The sequence below is a fragment of the Danio rerio genome, chromosome 5 (assembly GCF_052040795.2).
Source record: "Danio rerio strain M-AB ecotype USA chromosome 5, GRCz13ab, whole genome shotgun sequence".
NCBI classification, from domain to species: Eukaryota; Metazoa; Chordata; class Actinopteri; order Cypriniformes; family Danionidae; genus Danio; species Danio rerio.
This window is the reverse complement of record NC_141025.1, coordinates 47,522,547-47,540,458: the sequence shown is the minus strand read 5'-3', so window position 1 is coordinate 47,540,458 and position 17,912 is coordinate 47,522,547. Positions and strand designations below refer to the sequence as shown.

The window sequence follows — 17,912 nt, the reverse complement described above, 5'->3', positions numbered from 1 at the left end:
CATTTCAAAATGTTCTCTAGAATATATATATATATATATATATATATATATATATATATATATATATATATATATATATATATATATATATATATATATATATATATATATATATATGCATAATGTTTCACTCAACATGGGAACTACTTTAATTCTTTAAAAACTAAAAGACTAAAACTATATATATATATATATATATATAAACTAAAACTAAAACTATATATATATATATATATATATATATATATATATATATATATGCATAATGTTTCACTCAACATGGGAACTACTTTAATTCTTTAAAAACTAAAACTACTTTAAGTCCAAAAGCAACTCAATATGATTCAAACTGAGATAAACAGATGTGAAAAGAGCTAAGATGATGTCTTTTTACTGCAGTGTTTTGAACTGGGTAAAAGAAAAAAATACTGGAGCTGATGTTTACATCTGTACTGGTGGAGCAGTTAAGAAAATGTTCCAAGACCCTTATGGGACCAAAACAAGCCCTGAGCACCTTGAATGAGTATTGCATGATGATTGCACAAGAATACCTTTGAGAAAAACTAAATAATATGTCTTTGTGTTGCTGATGGTGTGGGTGAAATGCAGTATCTAAACCCTCCTTAGATGTAAAGTTTGTATGGGGGTGTTAAGAAGCACATGCATTAATGGTTGTATTCAAATTAAGTTGTTACTTATTGGAAGCTGTATATCTGTGTGCACTGTTTTATAGTAAAAATGATTTAAAGCATGATGCTGTAAGGAAGTCTCTATAAAATATTAGACCCTGAGAACTGTTATGGAATTTCACAAGGTAAGACCACGAGAATTGTCAGGCACAAAAACAACAGACTTTATAATGTGAGAAGAAGATTAGCTAGGAAACCGGTTGTTCAAATGTCTAAAGCCGCTCTTCCACAATCGTGCCAAAGCATTCAAAGAACACTTCAGTACAGTTGTTTCTGAACTGAGCCTGGAATGGCGCAGCACGATTACAAACTGTTCCCGGCCCGTAATTCTCAGCACAGTTAGACGACCGTACTGAACTATGCCAACAGATTATGTGTGAATATTTTCTGTCAAATCTTAAGATAATAAAATAGCCTATTGTTTTATTGATGGCTAGAGCTTGATTAATTTTATTGATATCCTACTATCAATGGGACCTTTACTTTGCTTTGACTGAGCGTGAGTTTATTGCATGCAGCGCTGTTAGCACAAAACCTCGCTCTGATCCAGGTGAGAACTTTACCACCGACCACATGCTCTGCTGAAAGACTTTTTTTTTTTCTGTTGCACATCAAAAAAAAGACAAAGATCACAATTCACAACATCCTACAGTATATCCATGGAATACAAACTTGCAGACTCTTGAACAACGAGAAAATAAATTGCACTTTTTAATTCAAAGCCCGGAGACGCAGTGGCGCATTAGGTAGTGCTGTCACCTCACATCAAGAAGGTTGCTGGTTTGAGCCTCGGCTGGGTCAGTTGGCGTTTCTGTGTGGAGTTTGCATGTTCTCCCTGTGTTCCCGTGGGTTTCCTCCGAATGCTCCGGTTTCCCTCACAGTTCAAAGACATGCGGTACAGGTGAATTGGGTAGGCTAAATTGTCCATAGTGTATGTTTGTGAATGAGTGTGTGTGCATGCTACCCAGAGATGGGTTGCGGCTAGAAGGGCATTTGCTGCGTAAAAACGAGCTGGATAAGTTGGCGGTTCATTACGCTGTGGCAACCCCGGATTAATAAAGGGACTAAGCCGAAAAGAAAATGAATTAATGAATGAATCCAAAGCCCAGATGGCTTGTTTTGTAATTTAATGTCGGCTATACCACCAGAAGGACGGTTATGGCTTGTTGTGATGTCGACTTGTACCATAGAAAGTCAATCTTTCTTTAATTTTTTGGACTTGTCACTGTGGCACTTGGCACGGAGTGGCACTGTAGCTGTCCAAGGTACTGTTGTATGATTTAAGTTAAAGCTTATATAAGCACCAATAAACAAATCAAATGAATGAATTAATAAAATAAATATGGATTCTTAAATGTCGGTATTGTTTTTACTCAAATAATATCAATACGTTTTGACATTTTATTTTATAAAAATAAAATGAGCAATTTTCAACATTTAGCTATAGGCCGTTATATGATTCAGTTAAATATAAGTTGGACATTTATGGGGCTATGTAACATGTTCACGTGTGTGTGTTTTGTTCTTGATGATCCTTAATATATACTGGGTTGCTGCGCAAAATATTTTCTAAAACGTCAAGCAGGAATGTGTCTACAGTTCGTTAGTTAATTATGAAGACAAAAAAAAATTATTAAAATAACAAAAATAAAATGAAAAAATACAATGATAAAAGAGCAGCATTTAGCTAAATATGATAGTCATTTATTGCTTTATATCCTGATATGTTGTGTGTTGTTTCATATTTGTTTTTTATTTAATTTGATGCATTCGGTATTTAATGTTTGAAAACAGAAAGAAATAACAGCCATCATTTAAATGTTTATATTTTATCATCAAAATGTAGTTGTTTTTTTAACCATTATCAACTTTTGATGTAAAACTGCAATTTTATTAAATTGATTGTGAAATAATTTTAGGTGCTATATATTTTTTTATTTTTTAATTTAGACACATCTATTTTTTAATTTTGGCCTGTCCAAAAAAATGCATTTCTTCCACTAATACAAATGCACTATATGTTGTGCCCAATAAAGTGTTGATACTATCTGAATTCTCCTGAAATCTTTTATATCCAGTAGATTATGTGGAGTCTGTGCTTCTGCTATGTTGTGACATCCTTTTAATAGATTTGTAAGGCGCATTTGACTGTCCTGAGCAGTGTGGCATGGCAGCATGAAGACCTTTTAATCATTTAATCACTAATATTAGCAAGTTGTATGGAAATGACTAAATTAACTACTCTTTTAGGATGAGTGAGCAGGAGGAAAGCGGACTAATTGGCTGTTAGATAACCCTGCATCCTTCCTCTGACTAATTTCAGAGTGTCCGTGAGAAGAAACTCAACCCGTGAGAGTGGAACTTTAAGCGCTGTTTAGTCCCTAATGAACGTACAACTAAAAAGAATGGGATCAGATATAAATCAAAACTCTAAGTTGAGTCATAAACAATGAATGTGATACGTTCTTACAATTAGAAATACAGTCTAAATGTGACGGTCACTTAAAATTGGAGTCAAATTAAATTTTGAGCTGAAAAACGAATATAAATCAATTCTAATAAATAACAGAATTTTTAAGAAGCGCTAAAAGGCTTATACGCATTTAACCTTTAACCATGCTTTTAGTTTCATCATTGGGCAAATAGATGGAGTTTTACATTACATTTTACAAGCACACACACACACACACACACACACACACACACACACACACAGGGGTTAGACCAGTGGTTCTCAAACTGTGATACCGGGCTTCCTTCTAGAGGTACGCGGAGGAATCAAATATGAAATATGTGCATATGCTACATATATTTCAAAATGTATCAAAATTATTTATTTATGAATATGACATATAATAATATTTATTATATGACATTTAGCCTATATTTCCGAGGTCCAGGCCACATGTTCAGGTGTTAATGAATTGGTTACTATATGTTAATACTTTTAAGTACAGCACTTTTCTTTTTAAGTTTTACACATTTTAATTTAAATGTTGGCTCTTTTAGTTTGTTTTTTTTACATATAAGCACAGTACCGTGTTGACGTTTAGACTATTTATGTTTAAAGTGGCTGACAATAATAAATATTCTTAATAATAGGAATTAATCTGCCACGTTTTTGAAGTGTGCAGTACTGTAGCTGCTTTACTGGGCTTACTATGCTATTGTATTTCAATACTGCTCATTGTGGTGGTACTTGGAGAGACAATTTTTATCTGACGTGGTACTTGATGAAAAAAGTTTGAGGACCACTGGGTTAAACAATGAAACTTTGACTTTTGAGATATTGTTTTTTGATTTTGTACGCATACCAGCCTGTTGTTGGAGAAACCCAAAACTAAACTATGACTTTTTATGATGCTTCATAGGAGCTCTTTAATGAACATAATGAATTTAACCAATTTTAGAATTAGATTGTAATTATAAAATGTGGGAAAAGCACTGTGAATACTTTCCAGATGAACTGTACAAATTGAACACACACATTAAAGGATAACATTTGTAGTTTATCTAGTAGTCTCCTCTACTTAGAATTAACCGAGCATATTTCCAAACACATGCACATTTCAGATATTATGTTCTCAGCACAATAGGGAGCAGAGCTTTCAGTCGCTCTGCTTCCAAACTCTGGAATTCTCTTCCGCCTGACAGCTGCAACATTCACTCTCTCTTTCTGTTTAAATCCAGACTTATAACTCATTAGTTCAAAATAACTGTACTTCATTCTGTATTATGTCTTTGTATTTTATAATCTTCTCTGTTTTTATACTGTTGGTTTATTTTTTATTGTATTGTGTATATGCTGTACATAGTAACAGTGGCCTCACCCAAAACTTTTGCTATTGGTTGAGCTGCAAATGACAAATTTGATGTTTAATGGTCTTTTAATGACGCTCTCCATTTACACCAAGACTTGGATATTCACAGCAGTCAATAAATAACAACCAGGTAAAATAATTAACTGCTAACCACTTCAATAAGAAAGAAATAGTAATTCTAATGTAAATGTGAAGGAGTTGTGCAGTCTCTGATGAAACACCATGGCAACAAACAGAACCATCTTACTGTGGACGTTGTTATGCTGCTAGAAAAGGTTATTCATACAGAAACATAATACAATTACACTGCAAATGCCACAAGCCTCCTGAGCTAAAAGAGCAAACTGAACAGAGAAAACAAACAAACACTCTTTGAAGCAAGTGAAAAGTTTATTTAAAGAGAATAAAGCATCTCAGATGGCGAGAGGCATGACATTTCCTATTGGAGAAGGAATTCAGGCGATCTCTTCATCCAGCTCAATTGCTGGAGCTCAAAAAGATGTTTGAAGAGCAAGTCCTTAAGCAGCACTGTCATCATCATATTTAATAACCTCCTCTGTCTGAAACAGAAAACATGAGCTTTAATCAAACCTCGGCTTAATAACTGTTTGAAAGTATTAAATTAAAATCAGCATTCCGAAACCTCATCTGATCTTTTTGCCCTGAAGATGAACCTCATTTTGGGTTTAAACTCTGGGTGTTCCGGCTTCACCCACAGTACAAAGACATGCACTATAATTGAAATTGAATCATCTAAATAGGCCGTAGAGTGTGTGCTTATGTGAATAATAAGAGCGTGTATGAGAGAGGTATTGGGTTGTAGCTGCAAGGGCATTCGCTGTGTAAAACATATGACAGAGTAGTTGGTGGTTCATTCCGCTGTATTGAACCATGTTAAATCAGGGACTAAGCAGAAAAGTAATAATGAATGAATATGTAGGAGCCATTTGTTTATTTCATTTAAAGGTATGTGTTGTTAATCTTGATTTCTTTTATGTTGGAGATTTGCACCCCCTGCAGGCCAGAGGAAGCTTAAAAGGCCTGGGTGTGGCCTACTGGAGAAGGGCCTGCTGGGAGGACATGGTCTTTAGACCTTACCTTCAGTGTTTGATGACCAAAGTCGTTTGATTTAGTTCATTTCATATCAGTTTTTTGTTCAACTACCTCAGCAATAAACAGCCACAAATGAAGACTTGATGTTCTATGTAATTTTTGCTAAGGAAGCTTCTAAATCCCTCAGCAGACCCAAGATGTGATTAATTTGAAACTTTGATCAAGGATAGTCACAACAGAATGTATACACTCACTTTATTAGGTACGCCCTACTAGTACCGGGTTGAACCCCCTTTTGCCAATAGAACTGCCCTAATCCTTCATGGCATAGATTCAACAAGGTACTGACAATATTCTTTTCAGAGATTTTGGTCTATTTTGACATGATAGCAGCACACAGTTGCTGGAGATTTGTCGGCTGCACATCCATGATGTGAATCCCCAGTTCCACCACAACCTAAAGATACTCTATTGTATTGATGTCTGGTGACTGTGGAGGCCAGTTGAGTACAGTGAATTCATTGTCATCTTCAAGAAACCAGTTTGAGATGATTCACACTTTATGACATGGCATGTTATCCTGCTGGAAGTATCCATCAGAAGATGGGTACACTGTGGTTTTGCAAAGGGTTGGAGATGGTCAGCAATACTACTTAGGTAGGCTGTGGCATTGACACAATGCTCAATTAGTACTAATGGGTCCAGAGTGTGCCAAGAAAATACCCCCCACACCATTACACCACTACCAGCCTGAACCGTTTATACAAGGCAGGATGGATCCATGCTTCCATGTTGTTGACACCAAATTCTGACCCTACCATACGAATGTTGCAGCAGAAATGAACACTTAGACCGGGCAATGGTTTTCTTATCTTCTATCATGCAATTTAGGTTTAGCCTTGGTTTCCTGTTTTTAGGAGACAGGAATGGAACCTGGTGTAGTCTTCTGCTGCTGTAATTCATCCACCTCAAGGTTGGATAGTGGCATTCAGAGATGCCTCGGTTGTAATAATTGGCTATTTGTGTTACTGAAGTCTCTCTATCAGCTGGAAGCAGTCTGGCCATTCTACTCTGACTTCAGGCTTGTCAGACTACTCTCTGTAAACCCTAGAGACTACTGTGTGAGAAAATCCCAGTTGATCAGCAATTTCAAAAATACAGACCAGCCAGTCTGGGAACCATGCCACATTTAAAGTCACTTAAATTACCTTTGAACTGCAGCAGACCGTACTGACCTTGTCTACATTGCTAAATGTATTGAGTTGCTGCCATGTGATCGGCTGATTAGAAATTTGCGTTAACGAGCAGTTGGACTGGTTTACCTAATAAAGGGTCCGTTGAGAGTATTTGTGTGTTGTTTGTCTCTCTGTGTGTGTGTGTGTGTGTGTGTGTGTGTGTGTGTGTGTGTATTTATTTATAAAATTTTACTAAAAAAAACAATAATTCTAATATATGTGTAAATATTTGAAGTTGTATACTGAAAATAACAGCATTTAGATGCTAAATAGCTAAACAGTATGCACTAATACACTGAAAAAAAATTATTCAAAGATGATCCCTTGGAATTATTGTTTTTTAAGTTAAGTGGCTGTAAAAAATTTATTTGGGCTGAACTTAAACAAATTAAGTTGAATATTACTTAATTTAATTTGTTTGTTTAAATAAAAAAATATATATAAATAGTTTGCAACAAATTTGCAGAAATGATTTTTTTTCAGTGTATCTTTTTAAGTGTAAATGAGTACCAAATGTATGACATTCATTTACAGCTGAAGTCAGAATTATTAGACCGCTTTATTTTTTTCCCCAATTTCCCAATTTCTCTTATCAGAGAGCAGATTTTTTTGCAACACATTCATAAACATAATAGTTTTAGATTTTATTTAGAATTAGATTTATTTCATCTTTGCCATGCTGACAGTAAATAATATTTGACTTGATATTTTTCAAGACACTTCTATACAGCTTAAGGTGACGTTTAAAAGGCTAAACTCGAGTAATTAGGTTAACTAGGCAGGTTAGGGTAATTAGGCAAGTTTTTGTATAACAATGGTTTGTTCTGTAGACTATCGAAAACAAAAATAGCTTTAAGGGGCTGAAATTTTTTTCCCTAAAATGGTGTTTAAAATTTTTAAAACCGCTTTCATTCTTGCCTAAATAAAACAAATTTGACTTTCTCCAGAAGAAAAAATATTATCAGACATACTGTGAAAATTTGCTTGCTCTATTAAACATAATTTGGAAATTTTAAAAAAGAAGAAAAAAATTAAAGGGGGCTAATAATTCTGACGTTAACTGTACACTATAAAAAAAAGGAAAATAAATCTCTGATCTGTTATGTGATGTGAAAAGAAATGTAATGTGTTTGTTGAACATGTGCCCTAAATCAGTTTGATTGTGATCAAAATTCTCATGCGCCTTTTACTCCCTATAGCCAACTGCTGTTGCTGATAAATGGACATTATTTGCAACTTGAATCCTAACCTTGCACTAGTGAGTGAAGTCAGTAAGTGTGCTATTTGCACTCAATGTAAACAGAAGCTTGGTAACTTCATTACAGTACTCCAGTGACTCATGGCTAAAAGTTTCCAAAAAGCAGTAGTAGGTTATTGTGCTCACCAGTTTCTGACACAGTTGTGCCGGTGAGAGCTTGGAACAGCAGGACGAGGCCCAAGAAACCCATGCTTGTTTGCGAGTCTCTCCTCCCTCCTTCTGCATTCTGCAGGACATCAAAAGGTAAACACTTTACAATAACAGGACATTAAAAATGATGTGTTAATATGTAAACTAAACATTACTTAATTATGAACTGATAATGAGTTAAAGCATGCGCTAATCATGAACTAACTCTAACTACAACACAAGTTCAGTGAATAACGGCTACCTTAATTATTTGTTAGTACAAGATTGTTTGTTTTTTAATGTATTAATTACTCCATTAGTTTACGCTTAATTTAACCACTATGAACTCATGATATGTTAATATATAATTATATCATGACTTTACTTTGAGGGGCACATCATCATTAACTAATTTTTATACTCATGAACACTTTATGCACGTCCGTCTAGTGTGTTTACACTGAATAACAATAGAAAAGTGTTCTGTCAACATCAACAGTTTGTTCATGGGTAGTTAAGGATGAATTAATGATAGTGTGTCCTTCCAAGTAAAGTCATGGCATAATTATACATCAGCAGCTCATGAGTTCATTTAGCTTAAAGTTAAATGTTAGCTAATGCATGAATTAATAATAAATTAAGTAATACATACATTAATGTGCCCATTATTCGCACATGAACTCCTGTGACTCATGTTGTAGTTAAAGTAAGTTCATGATTAGCTCATGCCTTAACTCATCATTAGTTCAAAATAATGTTTAGTTTACATGTTAACACATCATTATTCATGTACTGTTACTGTAGAGTCTTACCATTAAAAGTAACCAGCTCCAACATTTCATAGCCCCTGCCATTAAGCTACATCTACAGATAATGAGCTTTTCTAGTCTAAAGGCCTGTTCACACCAGGTATGATATCTATAAATGTAAATATAACAATAATTGTCTTTTTATCCACACTGTCAAAAGATAAACATCTCGACAAAAAAAAAAATCTTTATATTTAATGTGATTTAATTCAGCATTATTCCCTTGTACATCCCAACAGATGTCCTCAGTGTGCTACTAGCTCATGTGACATGTGAAAATGTATTTAAAAATGTATTCATCTGAAAGATTTTAGTGATCACAGTCAACTACTTTCCTCAATATTTTTTAAAGGAGGCAACACAAACTAGATACCAGATAATCCTTTTTATTTTAATACTAGACCGGCTTGCATAATGTCCATGTATTTATATGATTCTTTCCCATGATATTACTAATAAATACTAAGTAAATGGTATTCTAGATCGTCATTAACTTTAAATAATCTTTAAAAAGACCACTGTAATCCCTAATGTTGTCTTTACTTATACAAATGAGTAAAGTTGACTGAATGTAACTTTTAAAATTTTGCATTTTGGTCCACTTAAAAATATGAGTTAATTTAACTTATGTACCAGGACAATGCATAAACTTAAGATTTCAAGTGTAGTGAGCTCAAAATCATAATTAATCCTTAAGGTCATTTTCACAAATGTAGTCTTGACTGTAAAATACTAATATGTGCAACCTTTTAATTGCAAGGTATTTTTAAATCAGAAAACAAATGGTTTCAGGTATCATTATTGATCATAATGTGAATAAATGGCTACTTATTTTTTGTTTAAAATGTATTTGCCGGTTTTGTAGATAATACTTAAATTGTTCAGTTCACCAAACTGAATGCTAAGTTTGGTGAACTGAACAATTTAAGTATAGTCTACAAAACTGGCAAGTTAAATAAACTTAAATATGCCAATTTTGGGAGACTCCATTACAAAAAAAAAAAAATTGAGGCAACGAGTTTACTCGATCAATATAGTTCAGTCAACTTATTAGGGTTTTCAGTGAGTTATTAACAGAGCTTCTCCACAGTGTAGTCCATAGCTTTTAAGTTGTGTGAATCCATCCTATTTCAACGGATTGTGAGCAGTGGCAGATTTAGGCTTGGGCAATATGGGTAGTCGCTCAAGGCAGCATCGCAAGTTTGCGACAGTACTGATTCTGGGTAACACTTTACAATAAGGTTGTGATAGTTAATGTTACGTTATTTGTTCATGTTTAGTGCATGCTAATTAATGAAAATAGAGTTGTGCATTGTTAGTTAACTTAAGGTGCATTAACTAATGTTAGCAAGCACAAATTTGGATGTTACTAATGCATAAGTACATGTTGAAGTAGGATTAATAAATGCTATTCAAATATTGTGCATAATTAGTTCATGATAGTAAATACGTTAACTAATGAAACTCTATTGTAAATTGTGACCCGATTCTGACTGGCTGTCATTGTTTTAACATTTGTCAGCTGAGAATAAAATAGTTCTGAAAGTCATGGTCTGATCGCTGCTGTTGTTCTACGTACATCCAGAATGATTTTAGGTGTAGAACTCTTCTTTGATTGTAATCTTTATTTGTTATTGCGCTTGGTGTGAATGCACCCTAACTGTAACTTACAGAGTTGTGAACGCTGGCAAATCCAGTTTGGAGTACTGCGAGCAAGTGTCATCCAACTTGGACAGAAAGGCTGTAGTCTTTTCCAATGTGCTCTCCTGTTTGATAAAATTTAAGAGAGGGCGAGAAAAAAATAAAAATAAAAGAACAGTTTGACCAGTAATACAACCTCTTAAAACCATTAATGTATCTTCCTCGCCAATGTTCAAAGCAGCTCAAGCGGTGGGAGAGAAGAAGGGAGAGTAACGTCTCGCTGTTTGACAATTTGGGTTTGGCTGGCACTTGGTGGGTACAAAGAGCAGCCTGTCGCTCTGAATTAATTGAAATCACGCAACGCTGTCTCAGCTGGTGAACCATCTTAGTTGGTGCATGCTAATGATGCGAGTTCATTTTCAGGGTGTACGTTTAGTCCCTTCAATTAGATGCTCACACCAGCCAATCTTCTCACTTCACCATTTACTGCATACAACAAACAGAACGGAAAGGATAATTGGAGGATGGAAAACGGCAGCATGCATTAGATTAGGCTGCCTGTAAGATTTTAACATCATTTTTGAAATTGAAAAGAAGTGCTAGTTATGAAATTTAAGATAAGGTTTAAAGTTATTTTACTTAACACTCTGTACAAAACTGTGTTCCTTCATGTGGCTTTTGTATTATTGTCAAAAACGCATTGGAATCCATTAGCATAACATCTCAGAGCTCCGAACAAAGCAATCCCAATCTCAAAAATGAAATGAGGCTTCACAGCAAAATTAAGGCTCTCATTGTCAAGTCAGAGTGTCATTGTGCTAGCGAATCATCTAGACATGCATCAGAAAGATCGAAGCCTCTCACTATAGCCATCTACCCAGGGTTTCAGCTATCTTACAGTTAAATAAGCAATCTGAAGAATGGCTTGGTTGTGTAATTCCAATAACCAAAACCTGCTGCTAAAAACAAAACATTTTTAAATCAGCTTGTTATGAAACAAGCTCTCCTGTCTTGGATCACACACGGGTACAGCACATGTCAGTTTCAGGCAAGTCTGGCTCTTAAAGAACTGAAAATGCTTTCATAAATACTTTACAAAGATGCTTTTTAGAAATACACTTCAAGAAATACTTGAGAAAAATATTTAATGTATACTTTTGCTCAATCTTCTGACTGAATTATACAGAAAGTATAAGTGAACGACAGAAAACTACTGTGCTGTCAGTATTTTTTTTCTAAAAGAGCATTTTTATCAGCCTTCTATGTTTATTTTCAGTCATTTCAAGAAAAAGAGAAAAAGGCTAATTTTAGAAAAAAAAATAAGGCATTAAGAGCCTTCATCTGGGGCATTGAATAATTACGCCTTTAATGGTGCTTGTGCGCTCATGCTACCCACTTGGCATACATCGCCCCAAATGCATAACTAATTAATCTTCTGTAGTGTGCTATATACATATCCCCTAATGTCATTACAACATAACTCGTTGTGAATTACTAATATGTAATATCTAGGTTACAGATATAACCCTTGTTTCCTGAAGGAGGGATTTGAGACGTTATGTCTTGTTACCACAGGGGCTGAATAGCCAGCGGAATGCAGTTGAAGAAACCTGATGTGTAATCTCATATGTGCACCTTATGTATCCATAATTATGGGAGTGGCTCCTAATGCAGATTGGTCATGCCATTTTCATTGCCATTTCATTGGTCCATTTTCATACAACTCAGAATGATTTGTCTTGTAAGCCAGGGGTTCCCAAACTTCCAGGACACATCTAGGCAATTAATTCAATCTTAAGACTCACCATACTATTTTAATATTGAAAATGGGTAAAACATGTATCCATTCAAAGCAGTGAAAAATATATGGTGTGTGGCTTTTTTAATTTTGCGATTCGATATGCACAAAATGAGGCTCAAAGTGCTTTTTGTGGGATGCTGGCTGTAATGTGATCAGTTTTTTTGTTGACGAAGATACTCTTCTTTTTTTAAAAGAGAATATGATCAACCTTTGTTGACATTTGCAGAATGTTTTGTTGTCAGGTGGCGTTTAAGTTTTAAGGGTTTCATGCTAGCACTTGCAAGCTTTTCTAAGCATAAAAGACAATGCAGGACTACCTCACCCTCTGGACCTCTGCCAGCAATAAAACTAAGATCGAGGTAGGACTGATCATATTTTCTGTGTGGCTCCTTTTTAGATTTGGTTTAATCTGAAGATGTATCAGAATTCTGCGACGCCTTTGGTAAAATGGAAAAGTTTTTAAAACCAAACACTTGGCGGCTGCGGTCATGAGTGCTGCTCGCTACTGACATAGACACATGACAGTTCAACACAAATGAATCTGACTGATTCATTTAATGAAGGCTGATTCAGACTGTTTCAGCTTATGTGTTTTAACCTAAATTATTTATATGAAAAACGGAATTGTCTCTAAAGAGTCGTTCGCTCAATATCATACTGGTTTTGATTTACTGCAACGTAAATATAGCTTCAGCTAAGTGATGTTGCGCGACCCACCTTTCCTCACAGTGCGACCCACTAGTGGGTCACGGCCCACAGTTAGATAACCCCTGTTCTAAGCAAATCCTTTAATGTCTTAATATAATGTCTCCATTCATTCCTTCAGGGAACGAGAGTTACATCTAAGATTTTTTGTTATTATGCATCAACAAGCTTATAAAAGAGGGCATAGAATTGTTAGTAGGGGAGTACAAAAAATACTTATGTCTTTAAAGTAGTAATATACTTTTTTTTTTATACCAATACAGGGTACATAAACTTTTTTTTAAATTGTGCTTTGTGGTTCCACTCTGACAGATCTTTAACTTTTTTTTTCTGAAACTGCACAGGGATGCTGCACTTTGTAACTTTGTGACATCATATAAATTGTTGGGTTCACTTTCAAAGGGACATGACGAAAATATGTCAAAACAGAAGCTAAAGCACCCTTTCGAACTTGAGGAGCAACCTCAGTGATTGCACAGATGATTAGTGTTTCCTGACCTTCTCTGTTAAACATGCAGAGGCATCAGCAGATGAGCAGCAGGCCGTCACCGTGTCCCTGATTCGGTCAAAAATGGTCGCCAGCACAGGCAGAGAAATGGTGGCATGTTTCACTCCAATCAGAAACAAATATCTGCAAATACACATACAGTATGAAACACACACAACACTTGGAAATAGGAAGTTTTATAATTCCCCTGCTGTGTCTTACAACATGATTTTGTTCACTCAAAATTTTTTTTTAACAAATAAGACTTATGTATTGGGAATGCATATACAATTTCCATCTATTTGAATTACATACTTTTAATATAATTGAACATCATAACATCATATCATAAACATCATGTGATTGATATTTGTTAGTTAAACATAAAGAAAACAAATAAGAACAATAATAACAATCAATAAATTAAATGTGTTTTAAATGCTTCATATTATTTCATCTATGCTGTGGTGTATTAAGCTGGGTCAGTTTTACCCCTGAATATTCAGCAAACAAATCTCTTAAAATGTAACTAATTGAATCTAGCCTTTCTACAGCTAGATATATTTATTCCATATTTGAAATGATTATAACTAGTATTTAGTTTTAGCAGATTTAAATTGACTGAAAACAACAACAAAAAACTGACAAATTAAATAAAATGAAAAGTTACAAAACAGTTAATGATAAACTTTGTCATAATCAATTGTTCTGTTGTCCCTAAAATAAATATACACGTTGAGAGAGCAAACCATTTGACATAAAAACCATCACACGGTTGCTGCAGATTTGTTGGCTGCACATCCATGATGTGAATCTCCCGTTCCACCACATCCCAAAGGTGCTCTATTAGATTGAGTCTGGTGACTTTGGAGGCCATTTGAGTGTAGTGAACACATTGTCATGTTCAAGAAACCAGTCTGAGATTATTCGCGCTTCATGACATGGTGTGTTATCCAGCTGGAGATAGCCATCAGAACATAATAGGTCATAAAGGGATGGACATGTTCAGCAACAATACATGATGCTCAATTGGTACTAATTGGTAAGTTGTGCCAAGAAAATATCCCCTACATTATTACACCACCAGCCTGAACTGTTGTTACAATGCAGCAGATTGTCCTGAGCATGTCTACATGCATATTTGCACCGAAGTTGCTGCCATGTGATAGGCTGATTAGACATTTGCGTTAATGAGCAGTTGGACAGATGTACCTAATAAAGTGGCCGGTGAATGTATGTCGCACTGCAGTGTAGTGCAAATCAGATGCAGTTTGTCAATAATTAGTTCACTGGGATGTCAGGGTCAGTGAGCATTTGACCCATTTATCAGTCAAATGGCTGCTGGAAAGAATCAAATCATTAGAATGATCGTTATTATTGGTAGTACTTTATTTTCACAATCCCCTTTAGACATTTTGCTGAGTTATATGTCAACTTTCAGTCAGTTATGTTTTAATAGACTGCCTGAGTAATATCTGCTTTTTTAATCTTTGTTTACATTTTTCAGTTGAGGGCTTTTATCTAATATTTGATCCCACTGTATTTTCTAAATAAATAACTTTTGCTCCTATTAATGTTTGATATGGTTAGATTTGGAATTAAAGTTGGGCTAACTGGTAAATGTGGATAAAATATATATTATTAATTAGTACAGAAATCACATCAGTTACAAACGAGCTTACTATATCGTAAGAAAAGAATAGGCAAAAAGTTCCTTAAACCTGCTTCTGTTTTCACCTTATTGCACACTACATTTTTGGTAATTACATTGTTTATGTCAAATGCTGTTAAATTAAGTGCAATTAATTAAAGATGTAATTTCAGAACACTTTATATAAGATACAATGTAACCAAGTAGACTGTATTAAATGTTTTTTTTTTTTTAAATACACTGAAGACAAAGTGGGTCTGGGACAATTCTGTTTCGGATTATTCTTGTAATTACAATAATAATTTAATACCTGAATTGTTTTAATACTCAATCTGCCTTCTAAACCTTAACTCATTTGGTGTTGTACACAACCTAGTAATTTCTTAGGAAAGTAATCTGTAAGGTTACAAAAGTACTGTCAATTAAAGTGCAGGAGAGGTTTTTTTTAACTGTATCAAAAAACCATGGAAATGATCATTAAATATGTAGGAATGTACATGATGCAGTTGTTCATATTGCCAAACATGTATTTTTCACAAAGAAGGGCCGTACAGATTTCAAAGGCAGATTCTGATGAGATCAGGGACTGGTTAAGATATGTGTGGACTTTTGGGGGGTTTACAATATGGTCACGTTGATTGATCAGTTTGGTGGAAAGAGTACTGAAAAGTCATACTCAAGTAAAAGTATCATTACTTGCCCAAAAATGTAGCACAAGTAGAGAAAGTATCTGTTTTAAATATTACTCAAAGTATGAGTAAAAAGACCTTTTAAAAGTGCTCAATAGTAGTGAGTATTGAGGATTACTCTGGGAAAGGTTGTTTACATGTAATTTGTGCATATGTGTGGAAACGTTACCTTCTGTTGTGCATTTAGTGATTGTTTGAGGTCATTTCGATTATCATACAGTAAACATCTATCTCATCTGTGACATTCAGTCTAAACAGTCTCTGGATCATTACATGTCAAGTATTTTCTTGGACACTTTTAATGCTTCTAAACAGTTTGTCAATGTCAATTTTATTTATCTATCACTATTATACACAACCAAAGGTTGACCAATGTGCTGAACAATACAAATCACAAAGAAAAAGCCTAAAATCATAGCTAAAACAAACAATTCTTACTGACAGTTATTATAGCTAAAAACTCACAAATCTCACTGATAAAATGCCAAATCAAAAAGGCAAGTTTTTAAACTACATTTAAAAACAGACAGAGATGATATAGACCTAATACAGAGGGGCAGAGCATTCCACGAGGGAGGACCAGCTACTGTGAAAGCCCGATCACCCTTGCATTTTAGCCTCGACTTTGGGATGTTTAATAGTCTCTGGTTGAATGACCGAAGAGACCGACCAGTCTGATGTTCAGACAACAGGTCTGACAGGTAGGAAGGAGCCAGGCCATTTAGTAATTTTTAAAACCATGAGAAGAATTTTAAAAGTGACACAAAGTGCACAGGCAACAAGTGCAGAGAGCGTAAAACTGGTGTGATGTGGTCATATTTTTTGGTACCGGTTAAAAGCCTTGCAAGAACATTTTGAACTAACTATAGGCGGGATAGCGTTGTCTGACTGATCCCAAAATATAGTGAATTACAGTAGTCCAATCTAAGTGTTGAAAGCATTAATAATTTTTGAAAAGATTTTCTAGATAAAATAGGTTTAACTGTTTTTAAAAGTCGAAGCTGACTCCAACATTTTTTTCTTAAGGTAGTTTATTTTGATGTGATTTACTTTTTATGTGTGATTTCTTTGGACAGGAGTTACAGGACGGATTTTTCTATTCCCCTTAGACAGAAAATAATAAAGTAATGACTGCAAGTTAAAGGAAAGTGGAGTAAAAGTACAGATACAGCAATAAAAATGTACTCAAGAGAAAGTAAAAGCACACATTTATAAAACTGCTTAGTGAATTTAATTACAGTCATTTGAGTATTTGTAATTGTTACTTTACACCACTGAGTCTCATTGTGATCGAGGAGGAGACTAAATTGGTTTGTAAACTTTGCTCTTTCTCTTTTCTTGCTTTGGCTATTTTCCTGCTCTGTTGTTTTCCTGTTCTGCTCCTCTCTTGCTCTAGGGTCTATCTTCTCATCTCTTCACTGCTATCAGGTTCTTATTGGGACCTACTCTCTGTTCTTTGTTTCTCTCTCCCCCTGTCTCCCCCCTCTCTCAGGTAACTTTAATATACATGTAAGCTGGATATAATTAATATCATATATTTTTAAATCATTTTATGTTTAATCATTTGACACAGTTATTTTGTAATTAATTCAGTGGTAATCATAGTGGCACCACTGTGGCACAGTAGGTAGTGCTGTCGCCTCATAGCAAGAAGGTTGCTGGTTCGAGTCCTGGCTAGGTCAGTTGGTGTTTCTGTTTGGAGTTTGCATGTTCTTCCCACGTTCGTGTGGATTTCTTCCGGGTGCTCCGGTTTCCCCCACAGTCCAAAGACATGTGGTACATGTCAGGGGTGTCCACACTCGGTCCTGGAGCGCCAGTGTCCTGGAGAGTTTAGCTCCAACCCTAATAAAACACTCCTGAACAAGCTAATCAAGCTCTTACTAGGTATACTAGAAACTTCCAGGCAGGTGTGTTGAAGCAAGTTGGAGCTAAAGTCAGCAGGAC

At 35.0% G+C, this 17,912-nt stretch overlaps 2 protein-coding genes across 3 annotated transcripts in view; one reads left to right on the top strand and one right to left on the bottom strand.

The window, feature by feature from the left end:
• Positions 1-17,912, top strand: part of npffr2a (neuropeptide FF receptor 2a) — a 231,236-nt gene that overhangs the window by 7,084 nt on the left and 206,240 nt on the right. The window lies entirely within an intron of this gene.
• gc (GC vitamin D binding protein) overlaps positions 4,882-17,912 on the bottom strand; it is a 45,726-nt gene continuing 32,695 nt past the window's right edge. The window contains exons 9-12 of one of the 2 annotated variants that reach the window (XR_015490116.1): positions 13,640-13,772; positions 8,985-10,760; positions 8,183-8,350; positions 4,882-5,070 (exon numbers count right to left, since the gene is read on the bottom strand). Coding sequence is in view for 1 of the 2 variants with exons in the window: in NM_001002568.3 (NP_001002568.3) it covers positions 5,029-5,070; positions 8,183-8,282; positions 10,666-10,760; positions 13,640-13,772 (370 nt within the window). In the remaining variant the exon portion in view is untranslated. The remainder of the gene's footprint in view (positions 5,071-8,182; positions 8,351-8,984; positions 10,761-13,639; positions 13,773-17,912) is intronic. The other variant, NM_001002568.3, reaches the window with a different exon arrangement.